A 15,980-nucleotide genomic window follows, 5' to 3' on the forward strand; every position below is an offset into this window, starting at 1 on the left:
TGACTTCAATAGATATATCTCCAAAGAAGGTAAAGTAGCCAATAAACACATGAAAAGATGCTCACCATCACTAATCACTAGAGAAATGCAAATTAAAACCACAATGAGATATTACCTCACACATCAGAATGGCTATTATCAAAAACAGATTATAAATGTTAGGATGTGGAGGAATTGGAACCCTCTGTACTGTCACATAGTAGGCATTTAAAAGTTGCAGCTGCTATGGAAAACAGTATGAAACTTCCTCAAAAAATTAAAAATAGAATTATCATATGATCTATAAATTCCATTTCTGGGTATATATTCAAAGAATTGAAATCAAGATTTCAAAAAGGTATTGTACCCTGACATTGATAGCCACATTATTCACAATAGCCAAAAAGTAGAAGCAACCTAAGTGTTCATTGATGGATGAGTGGATAAACAAAATGTTAGTATATCCATACAGTAGAATATTATTCAGCCTTAAAAAGGAAGGAAATTATGAAACATGCTACAACATGAATGAACCTTGGGGACATTATGTAAGTGAAATTAAGCCAATGACAAGAAGACAAATACCGAATGATTCCACTTAAATGAAGCACTTAGTCGGATTCAGAGAAAGAGAATAAAATGGTAGTTGTCAGGGACTGGAGGGAGGTGAGGAATGGGTAGTTATTGTTTAAGGTACAGAATTTCAGTTTTACAAGATGAAAAGACTTCTGGAGATGAATGGTGGTGATTAGAATGAGCATGGAGTTCTTAGCAGCAACAGAAGCGAAAACTCAGCATGATCATGCCTTTAAAGGACTGAGAAAATAACTGACCTACAGAATTCTCTGCCCAGCTAAAGTCCCTTCTAAGAATGAAGTAAAATTATTTTTTTTTAATTTTTAAATTTTTCAACTATAGTTGACATACAATATTAGTTTCAGGTATATAGCATGGTGATTAGACATTTATATAACTTACAGATGACCCCAATAAGTTTAGAGTAGGTAAAAGTTTTTTTGTTTGTTTTTTTAAGGGAAAAAGATAAACAAGACTCAGGTTCATGTTTGCTTTGGGTGGGATGGTGGGGATTTGGGGGAGGGGGCAGCAGATTTGCTTAGTCTCCAGTTAGGCTGGCCATGGATTCATGATGTTTGTTGCAGTATCTTCTTTTAGTGTAAATGTTCTGCAAACTATTTCTTCCATGTATCAAATATTCAACTACAATAAAGAGAAAATGTGAACAGGATATGCAAGATGGGGCTATGAGTGGACAGGCCACATCTTGAGAGACTGATGGCGCCAAGTGTTGGTGTCTGGGCCCTGGGTTGGGGCTGGGTGGACCCCCTACAGGGACAGCTGGCCTACAGGGTGTGGGGCCACCCCAGGGAGGAGCCTGTGTAGGGTGTTTCCTTTCCCAGAGATGATGGCATTAGGAAATCATCTGTTAAGGAGACTCTGCTGTGCAGTAATAAAATTGTCACCTGCACCATCTGGCACTTGGCAAAGGTGGGAGATGGGCTGTGTGGCAAGTGGATCTATAGGAAGGGCATGATGCTGCTGCTGACCACGCATACTTCTTGGATTATACCGTTTCACAACTTTTTTGCTTTCTTGAGCCTTCCCCCCACCCCCTCACCCCCACACACAAATTTGTCTTTCATGTTGCAGTCTTAGGATATTTTTAGTTGTTTGGGGCTCCATGGGTTTCAATGGCAGGGTGACTATGGTGAGTGTGACTCACTGATGCTCACAGAGAGCCCTGGAGGGCAGGCCCAGAGGTGGAATGAGAGACCAAGGGCATTTGGCCAGGAGGTGCCTGTGTGGTCAGATAATAGTGCAGCCACCATAGAGGGTGGCAAGGAGGTCGAAAGAACTTCAGGTGAGCTGTGTGTGGCCTCCAATGGCCAGGGCTGGCCAGGACAATGGAGAGCTGAAAAAGATGAGCCCATAGTCAGGGCCTGGCTGGAATCAGTGTGTCTGCTCTAAGTGAGTAAGAGAATGGGAATGTAGGTGGTGCAATAATGTGAGGAGATGTGTGTGTGTGTGTGTGTGTGTGCGCGCGCGCACGCGCACAAGAGAGAGGGAGATGTGTGTGTGTGTCAGTCTGGGTCCAGTCAGGAAAAAACACCTACACAGCAATTGAAACTGGAGAAGTTCACGTAAGCATTATTAACTGTGATGGAAGAACAACAGTGAAGCATCTGAGAGCTCTGTGCACACCCTCAGACTGAGGTTGGGCACCCAGGGAAGGAGCCTCCACTGCTGGCTAGGGTCAGAACCCACTGAAAAGCTGGGTTCCAGCCCACTGTACATGGAGAAGTTGGTGGGGTGGTCAGGGCTAGGGCTGCTGCAGTCATGATGCCAGCAGGAAGTGACCCACCAGGGCACAGAGAACCAAGGTTGTGGACAGACGTGCAGAGCAGTCTGTGTTTTGGGGCTTTGGGAAGGTGATTTCCAGGCTCAGGCATGGGCAGTGCAGGCACTGAAGGACTGCATATAGCTAGGGCAAAGCAGGCAGGATTTCCCCCACACTACTCCTATTGCAGCAAGAGCCAGAAAAAGCATGGGGAAATCATCAGAAGCAGGAATGAAGCCTTTGTGTGTCTGCAGTGGCCTCCATAGACAAGGCTTGGCATCCTGCACACTGCAAAGGAAGTGTTCAGAGAGTCTTGTATGGGCATGAGATTGTGTGTATGTGTGTACATGCATGTGTCTGTATGCCCTTGTGAAGGACTGAGTAAACAAGAGGGAGGAGAGGACTAGGGCCTGATTCCATCTGCATTAAATATGAATAAAATAAACATCCCAACCAAGTATGGAACATTAGAACCTGCCTTGCCAGACTACACAAAGATAAAGGTGAAACCATAGCTGAGTGACTGAAGTCATCAGTGCCCAGCTGCCAGACACCATGGAGTGTTTGCTTGTAAAGGAGATGCCAGAGGGGGCCTTGCTAGGAGCAGGATAGCACTTCACCCCACTGAAAATTAGTTCTGCGTCATTTCCCTGTTGTACTAAGGCAAGGTAGGAGCAAATGGAGTCTTGGGCCAGTGTGCCTCTGTCTCTATTTCCATTTCTTGTGCACAAACAATATAACACATACATGTGCAGGCATACACACTAGCCTTGAAGGTTCCTGGGGTCTCTTTGGCAGGCATGCCATGAGTAATATAGGACCCACCTGTCCTGTGGCCAGCTCCTCACCTTTCTGCCTGATGCCAGGGCCCAGGGGCAACCTGAGGAATCAGAACCACACATGCTGATGGAGGATGACACTAGCCAAGCCTGTCCAGGCAGAAATGTTAGACTAGGTATGGGGGGGCAGGGTGGGATTCTGTTACCATGTGGCCTTCAGAGGTGGAAGGCATGGGTGTGAAAGACTTTGGAAGTCCTGCTGTAGATCTGCTCAAAGCACCAGAGGCAGGTCTGAACCAACAGCTGGGTAGCCTTTCCCGGCAGAAAGGTGCCAGCAGTGAGGGGCAGTCAACCAGCAAGGCCCTGGGCCTCCCAACAGACTCAGCATCTGCCCCTATTCTGACTCCTGCCACCACTTTGTTAGCCATTCTGCTGAACCCTGAGATGTAGAACATCCAGCTGTTGGACCTTGGCAACACTCCTCACCTCCCAACCTCAGCGTTCTTAGCTGAGGTAGTGAAGTTCTTAAATGGAGTAGTGAAGAGATCTGCACATAGTGGTTTTGAATCTGAAGTGAGGGGTTTATACAGTATGTATCTGTCTGTACCTACAGTGGTTGCCCCTCTCTCCAACATTACCTCTTCTGTTTCATTTGGAGAAACTGAGACCCAGAGGAGGCCAGCACTCTGCAAAAGCTGCAGAGCCCCGTGTCACTGGACACCAGGGGCTTGTCCCAAGCTCTCCTCACTTGCCCACCAAGATTGGCTACATCATTTGTGGGGCCCAGTGTAGAATGAAGATGTGTGCCCCTTGATCTAGAATTATTAAGAATTTCAAAACAGTGACAGCAGAGTATTAAACCAAGAGTGGAATCTTTGGGACTACCCAGGCTACACCTCCTTGAGTCTGGCCCTGCACCCATCTCCTCTTTCCTTGCCTTGGAGCATATGTTTTTACATCTAAAAGTGTTTATGACCAGGAGGAGCCATGCCCTGCTGCAGACACCACCTGGGAGGCATTTTAAGTACATTTAAGTCTGTTTCTGATCACAGTCATTTCCCAGGCCACAAATCGCTTTGGCAGCAACAGACAACCCCACATAGATTCTGCAGGGCTGGGCTCTGTGAGCTGAGGACAAGGCCCATTCTCTCCTGAACATGTGGTCTGTGTTGGGGGCACTGGATCAACTTAGGAGTAGGAGCTCCAAGGAGATTGACTCATCCTACCTCCCAGCCCCTGAACCACTGAAAGTGGCATGCACTCGAGGAGACCCTGTAGAGAAGGAGCCCCATTCTGGACCTGCAGGTCAGGCATTCTGAGTGGAGCATCTCTCCCCTGATGAGATCCATCTGCAAGACCCTCCCCATAGGATTCTTATTCAGAGACCAGGGCCAGAGGTGTCTGTTCCAAGAGAAAAACCAGCAGAAGCTGTGTTGCCTCTTATGACATAAGCTCAGCCATCACACAGTATCCCCTCGCTGGTACTCTGGGGTCAGAACGAAGACCCCACCTATATGGAGGTGTCAGGCACACTGAAGAGAACCAGTGGCTTGGTGGGCCTCTGGAAGACCTAGGCCACCCAGGTCTGTGTACCATCTTGCAGACCCATACCCACCTTACCTACCCCGAGCAGTGTCCCCTGCAGCCCTGGGAGTTGAGGCCCACTGGCAGCATGTCAGTCATTGTCAGCATTCACCTTCCTCATAGCATTCTCAGTTCTACCCATAGTCCCTCAGTGAGCAGTCTTTTAGCAAAATTTACATAGATTAAAATGCACAAATATTGGCTATACATTACTGACAAATGGATGTGCCTTTGTGACCCACAACCCTATCAGGATATGGAAACTTTACGTTCCCTAGAATGTTCCCTCCTGCCTTTTCTAACCTGTTGCCTCCCCACCCCCAATAAGTAGCCAGTCTGATTTCTAATCAGTATAGAATCATGCCATGTATAGTCAAAAGAATCTTGTGCCTGGCTTCTTCTGCTTAGCCTGATGTCTGACACTTGTCCAGGTTGTTGTGCATTTTGATAGCTCATCCCTTTTCATTGCTGTATAGTTTTCCAAGGAGTAATAATCACCAATGGCTTATCCATTCACCCCTGAAGGGGATGAGAGCTGCTTCCAGTTGATGGCTATGAATAATCCTGCCACTTGTGAATAAGTCATCTAATAGACATACGATTTCATTTTTCTTAAGCAAATGAAGTGAGATTTCTGGGTCAAATGGTAGGAATGTGTTTTAATTTTAAATAAAAATTTTTACTTTTTTATAAAGTACTTTATTCATTTTTGGCAACTATTGCTTGCCCTGTTTGTCTGACAGTGTCTTGTACACTTGAAAATTCTGGCTCCAGGTGATTTGTTCAGAATCCTGGGTGAACGCCCTGCTCTGTGTGGTTCACGTGCTTATCAAGCTTTGGGAATTAAGAATGATTTTGCAACTGTTGTATACTGCTCCTCTACCTCCTTTTTCTGTTTTAAAACAGTGTATATTCAGCTAATGTTTAGCTATACAAATAAATTGTGTGTTGATGTTCTTAAAACTACAGAGGAGAAAGCCCTACTAAAATCAGAGTTTTAAATTAGTGATTTTTTTTTTGATCCATGAGAATCATTTATCAAAGTGTGAAATAAAGCAGCTGGAGAATGCTGGGTGCCTGGGGGTCCTGTTCCAGGCTCCATCATCATTCCTCCTCCTCCCTCACGAGATTACCTGTTCCTTCCAGCCCCGCTGGGACTCTACTTCTCCAGGGATGCTTACTGGGAGAAGCTGTATGTGGACCAGCCAGCAGGCATGCCTCTGCTCTATGTCCACGCCCTGCGTGACGTCCCCGAGGAGGTGCCCAGCTTCCGCCTGGGCCAGTACCTCTACAGCGCCTACCGCACACGGCTAAATGAGAATGAATGGATCCGTATCCAGGAGGACACAGGCCTTCTGTACCTGAACTGGAGCCTGGACCACAGCTCCTGGGAGAAGCTCAGCGTCCGCAGTAAGGGAGCAGTCCTACCCTACCCCCATCTTCTCCTCCCACAGCCCAGGGCACACCTATACCAGGACTCAGAGGGTAGCCATCCCTATGATTCCTGCTGTGTAAGAGTGGAAGGCACAAGGTGAGGCTGGCCTGCCTCTGTGTCCAGCTTGGCAAGTGAGCCAGGACAAATTTGGGGGCTGCTGACCCTGGGGCCTTCTGATGCTGCTGGGATCTTGGAGGACCCGTGTGAAGGATATGGGTATTCTCTCCATGCTGGACTCAAGATGCCTTTACTAGTTAACAAGGATTTAGGGCTTTGAGAGAGGCTGACAAAATCCCAAGGTTTTTATCTAGCAAGTGATCTGGAACTTGCTGGAGAAGCAGCTGTTTCCACAGAAAGCTTGTCTTACCATCAGCAACAAGCCGCCCCTGGAACCTGGTGGGGACTTGAATCTGATGCCACAGAGGAAAGTAGAGCAGAAGGGAGACCTGGCCAGCTCCTCAGAGCAGGGATCAGAGCCAAAGTGAAAGCCATGTGTGACCCTGGTATGGGAGGTGGGGGGTGCATGGAGCAGAGTTTTGCCTCATGGCATAAAATGGTGATTGCCCAGCCAGTAGCTCCCCTCTGAGACATGGCCTCACTGGACTCTCACACCAGCCCTGAGCTACTATATATGGATAAGAGGCAAGCGGTTTGTCTGTGAATGAAGGGTGGGTGGCACTGTCCAGCAGGGGCAGAATGACCCAAGTAAAACCAGGTTCCCCAAGTAAAGAGGACATCCCAGCTGGTTCCTAGAGGAGGTGGTATCTGAGCAGGATCTTTTTGTCACACACTTAGTTGACACCATCCTCATCCCAAGCCACCTGTGGGAACTTGAAGAGCCAGGTTTGGTCCCTGGGGTGGAGACCAAAGTGGTATTTGCTAAGGGTACCATTTCATAGGAGGTCTGTTCTATTGGTGATTAGAAAGCAGCCTCATGTACCTATTGGCTCCAGTTAGGAGAGAAATCAAACAGCAATTTGAACAGAGAAAATTTGTATAGAGACTCTAACTATATCAGGAAATTGGAGCCATGAAAAACAGGCCAGTAAGAGGCAAAGAGAACTACTACTGACTACGGGGAGAGCAGATGTGAGGAGCAGCCTAGGAAGAGTCCCCTACCCCAGCTGAGGTCCAGACCTCATTGGAAGGGGAGTCACTGTGGTACTTTCATGATGGAATTTGCTGGAAAACCCACCTCCAGGTGCTGGGGAAGTCTCTCCACAGGGCATGTCTCTATGAAGATGCTCCACAATAGGACTGCCTAGGGGGAGGGTGTGGAGGCAAGGCCTACATGTGGCAGGAGTGGCCCTGGGGAAACCATCCACCTGGTGTCAAACCCAGGGCTCAGAGTACTCATCTGATGTGATACAGGCTGGCGGGGGAGAAAAGGGGGTGGCTTTAGACCTGTCATTTAGGGCACCTCCCTAAAGAGGGTTTTTTGAGCTGAGACCTGAACGATGATAAAGGTGGACCTGTGAGGCACCTCAAGGCAGAGGAAACAGAACCGCAGGACTCTGAGGCAGACAGGCCCCAGGTCCAGGACAGTGGTGGACAAGCAGGAGGTAACAGACCTAGGCAAACAGCCCAGCCGAGCCCTGTGGACCACTATGAGGACTGAGCTTTACACCAACCCTGGAGCTCCTGTCCCCTCCTTATTCTGTTCCCCACTACCTGGCAGGTGTGGCTGACACCCCACTGGGCCTGACTTCTCTCTCTGCAGATGGCGGCTTCCCCCTGCTCACGGTCTATCTCCAGGTCTTTCTGTCACCCACATACCTGCGTGAGGGCGAGTGCCAGTGGCCAGGCTGTGCCCGTGTATACTTCTCCTTCATCAATACCTCCTTCCCCGTGTGTGGCTCCCTGAAACCCCGGGAGCTCTGCTTCCCTGAGACAGGCCTCTCCTTCCGCATTCGGGAAAATAGGCCAACTGGCACCTTCCACCAGTTCCGCTTGCTGCCTGTACAGTTCCTTTGCCCCAACATCAGCGTGGCCTACAGACTCCTGGGAGGTGAGTGCCAGCCTCATGGGGCCATTCCTTGGTGCCTGCTGTGGGCCAGGTGCAGCACTGCAAGCCCATGACATGAGCTATGCAGTTTACCTTTCACCAAAACACCATCCATTCATTTAATATTCTAGAAGTATCATTGTATGCCTGCCACAGGCCAGGCACTGTTCTAGGGGCTAAGGATGTGATAGTGAATGAAACAAGCAGAAATCCTGTCTACCTGGAGCTTCCATTCCCATGGGAGATAGAGAGCACACATGTGCTAAGGAAATCAGGTGGCCTCTGGAGGGGCTAGATGGGAAGTAAAGCCAAGAGAACATGGAATGGTGGAGATTGCTGTCTTAAATTGGGTAACCAGGGAAGGGGGCACTGGAGCAAAGGTAGGAGGACTCCAGGCAAGCAGGGGTAGCCCCTTCGAGAGTGCTGCGGTTCAACCCCCACATAGCTGGAGTGCTGTGAGTGACAGGAGGGTGGAATCTGTGAGGCAAACAAGTTCTGGGAGAGGGGGCATAGCTTCCCACTGAGGGACTGGGGAGTTAAGGAATGCTTTTGAGGGGACGTTGACAGGACCTAGCTTATTTTTAAAGGATCTGGCTGCTGTAGTAGGAATGATTTGGGGTGGGGCGGTTTAGGGTGGAAGCAGGAAGACAAGTAAGAAGCTACAGGAGAAATCTCTAAGTGAGAGGATGAGGACTGGGAGGAGGATAGAAACCAAAGGGCAGTGAGAAGCAGGCAGGTTCTGGGCATATTTTGAAGGGAGATCCAGCAGGATTTCCCGATGACTTGATGTGAGGTATCGAGGGAAAGAGGAGACCAAACAAGGTTCCAGAATTCTGCCTGAGCAGCTGCAAGGACTGCTGACTTCCAAGATGACCCTGCCTCGGGATGGTCCTTGATGGTGTTGAGGAGGGGAGAGAGTTGGATCCCAGTGGAGATTAAGATGGGCAGCTGAGCAGTCCTGTGGGAAACCATTTAAAGGCAAGGAACTCTGGGACTCAACAAAGGCTGGACTGCAAGTATGTGGAACCTGGATTCATACCACATTTATAGGCACACATGGTAATGTTAAAATCTCAAAATAAAAAGTAGTTACCCACACTTTTATTTGCCCCGTGGCAGGGATAGATGTCTTTGTGCAAGACTGTCGAAAAGCCTATGGTTTAGCATCCTGCCCTTTCTAGCTAAAAATTACATAATTAAATTTTATTGAGCATGTTTTTTTGTAATCATCAACAACAGAGGGAAACAGTATGTGATAAGCATTTCCCACATATGTAATCCTCATGTAACATGTGGCTGTGATGTGAAAATGTGTGATTTCTCACCTAGTGGAGTTGATGTAACCCTCCTGTGGTTGGCTCTGGGAGTGGTTAGTGTTGACCTTCAAGGCTTCCCCTTTTCTGGTTTTTTTTTCTGGAGGATAAAATTCCAGGACAGGCTTGGGTTGAAGAGTGTTGTCATTATTGGTGCTCCCCTTCACCAAGTTGTGGGAAGATACATGTATCACTTAATGAACAGCAGTGCCTATTGAGTATACACGTTAGCCTTATCATTCCATTTTCTGGTGAGGAAACTGAGGCACAGAGAAGCACAATGACCAGTCTCTGACCACATTACCAGGAGATGTAGAGCAGGGATATGAACCAATCAAAAATATTTGTGTTAACCTCAAACCATGCACCAAATGTCCCTGTGTTTGTTTTCAAGTGGCTTTATTTCTCATATTCTCTAAAATCAGCACATATTGCTTACATAATTTTAAAAAATTGCTAACATTTTTTCAAAAAGCAACAAATGCTTGGCAGCTAGATCTCCGGGCTTGCAGCCTGGCTGAGCTGGTGCCACTCCTCCCCACAGCCCAGGCAAGGTGGGCGCTCCCTAGGTGATGAGGGTGAGGACCTGATGCAGACTTCCTGGTCTCTGCAGTGTTGTGGTAAATCAGCACGAATCAGGAAAGCTCACTGCACACCGTGCTTGGAGCACTGTGCCCCCTGTGTAGCCTAGCGGGGGGGGGGGGGGGGGGGGGGGAGGGGAAGGAGCTCAGGGCCCTCCACCAGCGTGCACCCCGCAGAGCCCCTTTCCCCATTCCTTCTGGGCTTGAGGAAGGCAGTTCAGCCTGTCCTCAGCCCGGGAACACGCCAGGGGGTTCCTCATCTGCTTGGTGTGCAGGTGAGAGTCTACCCTTCCGCTGTGCTGCGGACAGCCTGGAGGTGAGCACGCGTTGGGCCCTGGACCGCGAACACCGGGAGAAGTACGAAATGGTGGCAGCATGCACGGTGCGCGTGGGCGCGCGCGAGGAGCAGGTGATGGTGCCCTTTCCCGTGACCGTGTACGACGAGGACGACTCGGCTCCCACCTTCCTCGGTGGCGTCGACACCGCCAGCGCTGTGGTGGAATTCAAGAGGAAGGAGGTGACTGTCCACCTGTGTGCTTGTCCGTTATCTGCCGTCTGTCTGTTGGGTGTCTGTCTCTCCATCGTTATTTATTCCTTGGTCTGTTCAGCCGTCCAGCTAGCCATCCAACCATGTGGCTGACCATCCATCTAGTTTTTCGTTTGTCAGTCCGTCTGCCTTAGGGGCTTACAGCCTGCCTTTGGGCAGCCGAGGAGAGGGGAGGCCCCCGCTACTTCCCACTGGCTCCTGATTGGGGAGAGAGGAGGCGCCTGGGGGCCTGTACCCAAGCCAGCGGGGGAGGACGAGGGCGCGCGTCTTGGAGTGCATCTATTCCGCGAAGAGGGGGGAGAACAGCGGCCGAGAGGGCACTCCCTTCCTTCCACCGACGCTCAGCCCTCACACCGGGTCCTTTGAGCCCCCTAGAGGGGTAGCGCAGGAGTGGAGAAAAGCGGTGCTGGGAACTCCCGGCCTCGCCCCTCCCATCCTGGCTCCGCCCCTTTTGTCGCACGTGTGGAGCATGATTGCCACCTGCTGGGCCTCGGACTATCCTGAAGTCTGCCGGCCCACGGAAGCTATGGGAGGGTGGGCGGGTGATATGTTTGTTGTCTTTGCCTGCCTCTCTGGGCACCCTAGGAGCAGGCTTGGTGAGTGGGCCAGTGGGAAGAACGCACCTGGCAGGGCCGCCTTTGGGTGACAGCAGGAAGCCTGGTTAGCAAAGAGAGCAGAGGTACCCTGTGACTTTGCTTAGAACGTTTCTCACAAACATCTCCAGTCTAGTGCACAGGTGCTTGGAGGAGAGCATTTTGGTGTACATTTAGGCATGGATCCCAGCTCTGCATGTATCACCGTGTGACACTGAACTAACTCCTCCACCCTATGAAGCTCAGCTGCCTCAGGAGAGTGGAGTCACTGTGCTCTGCAGAGACTTAGATAATACTTGTCAGCAGAACACCAGGGCATCTGCTCTAGTCCAACCTTACAGAAGTCTTTAGATACCTATCACATCTGTTGAACAGCTGGGCCCGGTGGCCCAGGGAGGGTGACTGGGCCAGGTTGTCAAGTAGCTCCATGGGGACTTGAATCCAGGTCACTCTAATCCTAGAGCCAGCTCTGTCCATACCTGGTCTATCTCTGGGCCACATGCCCTCCCTCAGTCTCAGGCTACAAGAGATCTGATTGGCACTTTCTATTCTCTGCAGGGAACTGTGGTGGCCACACTACATGTCTTCGATGCAGATGTGGTGCCGGCATCCGGAGAGCTCCTGCGCCGGTACACAAGCACACTGCTCCCCAGGGATTCCTGGATCTTCCAGACGTTCCGTGTGGAGCACTCACCCAACGAGACCTTGATCCAGGCCAACGGCAGCTTTGTGCGGGCAACTGTGCATGACTATAGTAAGAGGGGCTGGGCATGGCCTGGCTGGGTCCCCAGGGAGCCAGCAGCCACTCTTCCTGGATAGGGAAGCACCCTGTACACTGGCCTGCCCCACTCATCTCCAGGCATCTACCCTTTCCACCCCTCCATCCATCCCTTCTTTGTCTATGCTGGGCTTGCCTCGACCTCTTAGGTGAGTTTTCACAAGCTGTCCTCTCCCCATGAACTGACTCATGGTTGACCCGAGCAGGAGCCCATTACACCTCTCATGCTGCCCACTAGAAACACGTATGTCATCACCCGAGGCCGCCTTTTGACCCTGGCACCTACTTTGCTGCCCCCCAGGTGTCGGAGTACCTGGAAATTACTGCCTGCCCCCCTCCCCAGCCAACAGGGGTGGATGTACAGTAGCATCTCCATGCCCTTGAGCTGGAGGACCCTGAGATACTTGTCCCATCTGGCTCCTGGAATGTACCTGCAGTGCTAGGTGCCAAATGCTGACCTACAGAATGGGACATCTTCATCAGCTGCCTGGTCTCCTTGCCTCATTCTCCAGCCCTCCTGCCTGTGTTTTCTGGGATCACCTTCCAAATGCCCCACTTGTACTTGGATCCTTGTTTTGGGATCCTCCTTCTGGGAGAACTTGGGATCACTCATGCCTTTACCCCTTTCTGTCTGGTCTGATACTGTTTGTTTCATATCCTCCACTCCCCACAAAGCCTTTGAAAGCTTCCTGCCCTGTGCAAGGGAAACCTGTCACCCCTGCTCTGGCGGACTCACTCTGTACTCCATGAGTAACAGACCCCCTGTCTCCCATCCTTCTGTCTCCACTAAACTAAAACCACAGCCTTAGTACATGATAGGTGCATCGAGGTGTGGAAACTCCCTGGCCCAGGGGACCTGTGGAGTCTAGGCTCCACTGAAGGCTGCCGCTGTTGAGGGCCAGCAGTTTTTTTCAGAGCATTGGCAGTGTTGGTTCTTTACCTCATGTGTGCCCACATCTCACACACAATCCCAACACTCATACACATACCTCATACACACCACATGCACATCCGCACACACATGTCCCACACATACGTACCCCATACACATCACACGCATACCCCACAAATACATAACCCCATATACATATCCCACACATACCATACACATTTCACACACACTTCCCACTCACATACTCCATACAAAAATACATACCTCACACATACACTCCACACACACCACACACCCTACACATACATACCCCCACACCACATATACTCTACATGCAACCCACACACAATACTCCATACGGAGACCACACACTTACATACCTTGCACACACACCACAGACACTACGCACACTGCACTCACATACTCCATACATACACACCGCATGCATATATACCCCACACACATACACACACACACACGTTACCTACCAGCTCATATGGATCCTCTGGGCTTCTAGCTCAGTACAACAGCTAACATTTAAACAGTGGCTCTAACTGACTGCCAGCTGCCAGGTCTGTTATATGTGAACCATGTGGAAAAGTACATTTGCACCTTTATGCATGTGTGGGCAGGGTATGCATCTAGGAGGCAGTGTGCAGTGGAATGACGCAGTCTTCACTGTGCCCCTACCTGCAGGGCTGGTTCTCAACCGCAGCCTCCCCATCTCAGAGAGCCGTGCCCTGCAGCTGGTCGTGCTGGTCAATGACTCAGACTTCCAGGGCCCAGGGGAGGGCATCCTCCTCCTTCACTTCAATGTGTCTGTGTTGCCCGTCAGCTTGCACTTGCCCAGCGCCTACGCCTTCACTGTGAGCCGGAGGGCCCACCGCTTTGCCCAGGTGAGCTGCGACCCACTGCCCGCCTGGAGAGGGGCATGGGGAGCTTTGTCTGGAAGATCGTAAGTAGGACAATGGGTGGGCAACACCCCTTCCCGAGGCTAACAAGTACACAGAGTGGCCCAGATAGAGCCATGGGCACAGGGCCAGGGAGGCTAGGGCCATAGGGGAGTGAGGAAGTCACATGGACAGTGCTAGCAGGCTTTGTTGGCCCTTCTTTTTTGTCCTCTCCCTTTTTAGTGTCTTTAAAACATTTTGTGCTAATGTGAGAACAATGCCAGGTTGCTTACTTGGAAAGATGTTCCTGGTGGATTGTTAAGTGAAAACGTGGCTTCATATGTTCAAAAACAAACCTTTATCCATGGAAATTTGCAGGTGTGTAGATGCAAGCAGCAATTAATAGTGGCACCCTCTTCTGGGAAAGGTGGGCGGGGAATGCTTCCACTTCTGCAGGTACATTTCCTAGAACTTATCTTGCATTTATCATTGGGAAAAAAATGATTAGAAGTGGAAAAATAGACAGGAGTTAATCTCCTCTCCCCCTATCAACCAGTGTTTAGTGTTTTGGTGCAGTTCTTTCTAGAATGTTTTTTATAAGCACTTCTTAAGGTGCTTATGAAAATTACAGGCATATTATTTAACGTACTGTTTCCTCCTAATGGAGCAGCTGTGGATCCGTCTTCTTTAGAATGTCATGTTTAGGGCCATCTCCTGTTACCATCTTATTGGTTCTGTCCGTTTCTATGGTTGGTTCCCGTGATCCTGGCACCCACCTGGGTCCAGCACAGGAAGGGGAGGGCCTCTTCCTCCTCCCTTGAACACATCCAAGTTCCCTGACCTGCCACCACCCCAGGCCTTTCATGGAGAGGTGAGGCGACCAGAGATGGTGGAACATGACAAGGTAGAGGGACCTGAGGGGTCTCTGAGTGGGGCCGAGTGAGAGCAGCATTGCTGGCTGGAGGTGGGTCACCTGTGCTCCAACTGACTCAGGAGGCCACAAGGAACTGGTCCCAGTTCAGCCTCAGTCTCACTGTGGTCTTTCCTCCCTTCTCAATTTTTATGATTATAAATTGAGGATGGTGACTTTGGGGAACTCTGAGGATCACATGAGAGAGTGGAAGTGAGCGCGCTTTGTATAGACAAGTGCTAAAACCCAGGAGACTGTTTTGTTGTGGTGTCAGGCATGGGCTTAGCTTTGCCCTGGGCTTAAGCACAGACCTGCTGTGTAGTGCAGGCAGGGCCCCACCCTGCCTAGTTTTAAGCTGCTGCAATCTTACCTCTTTCTGGAGTGGATATGAGATAAAAGGGAGAGTTCAGCTACCCGCCTTCAAGCCTCAGCAATGGTGCTACAAGCCTGGCAGCCCTTCTTTCCCAGGGGTTCCAGTCATAGTACCGGGAAGACCACTAATCCCCTATGGACAAACAGTCATTCTGTATGATCATGTGGCCCACAGCAGAGTTTTAACTGAGCAGGCTGGTGAATTGGCAGGGATTGGCCACCTTAGCCATGTGCAGTTAAAGGTAGGAACTGGTAGTCCCCAGAACAAAACTGACCTGGCCAGAAGCAGTGAAAGAGGAAGCCAATTGTCTTTTGTGTCTGAATGAATAAGCCAGTGAGGAATGAGTCAGCACATCAGCCTCTCCCTGGAGGGCTGGCCACTAAACCAGACCTCAGTGCCCTGTTCTTCCACCCCAGCTCCCAGGAGCATAGGTGAACAGTGGTGTGACGGTGTGGGCAGAGCCAAGCAGGTGGGTAGGGCCATGGGAGATGGGGTGTTCATGGGATGCTGCCATTCCTGGATGAGCAGGGGACTGTTCCAGGACTCAGCCTGCCAGGGAGGGCCTCCAGCCACCATCAAAGGCCAGCCCTGCCACCAAACTAAGGCATTCCCTGTTCCCCATACCTAGGTTGGGAAACTCTGTGTGGAAAACTGCCAGGAGTTCACCGGCATCCATGTGCAATACAAGCTGCAGTTCTCCGGTACCAACTGTAGTGCCCTGGGAGTGGTCACCTCAGCCGAGGACAACATGGGGACTCTGTTTGTGAATGACACAGAGGCCCTGCAACGGCCCGAGTGTACCCAGCTCCAGTACACGGTGGTGGCCTCCGACAGGCCAACCCACAGGCAGGCCCAGGCTCCACTGCTCGTCACTATAGAGGGTACATGTGAGTGCTGGGGCTCTGTTGAGGGTCGGGATGGATGGGACATGATATTGCCATGGGCTTCCCTCCAACAGAAGCTAT

At 50.4% G+C, this 15,980-nt stretch overlaps 1 protein-coding gene across 7 annotated transcripts in view; it reads left to right on the forward strand.

Annotated features, from left to right (window-relative positions):
• The window catches only part of RET (ret proto-oncogene), a 54,260-nt gene that overhangs the window by 14,414 nt on the left and 23,866 nt on the right, over positions 1–15,980 (forward strand). For 4 of the 7 annotated variants that reach the window (XM_036222796.1, XM_036222795.1, XM_036222797.1 and 1 more), the window contains exons 2-7: positions 5,845–6,108; positions 7,833–8,141; positions 10,308–10,549; positions 11,731–11,926; positions 13,539–13,738; positions 15,644–15,902. In XM_036222796.1, coding sequence (XP_036078689.1) covers positions 5,845–6,108; positions 7,833–8,141; positions 10,308–10,549; positions 11,731–11,926; positions 13,539–13,738; positions 15,644–15,902 — 1,470 coding nt within the window. The remainder of the gene's footprint in view (positions 1–5,844; positions 6,109–7,832; positions 8,142–10,307; positions 10,550–11,730; positions 11,927–13,538; positions 13,739–15,643; positions 15,903–15,980) is intronic. The other 3 variants (XM_016158556.2, XM_016158574.2, XM_036222798.1) reach the window with 2 other exon arrangements.

This window comes from Rousettus aegyptiacus, unplaced genomic scaffold, assembly GCF_014176215.1.
Source record: "Rousettus aegyptiacus isolate mRouAeg1 unplaced genomic scaffold, mRouAeg1.p scaffold_m13_p_6, whole genome shotgun sequence".
Taxonomy (NCBI): domain Eukaryota; kingdom Metazoa; phylum Chordata; class Mammalia; order Chiroptera; family Pteropodidae; genus Rousettus; species Rousettus aegyptiacus.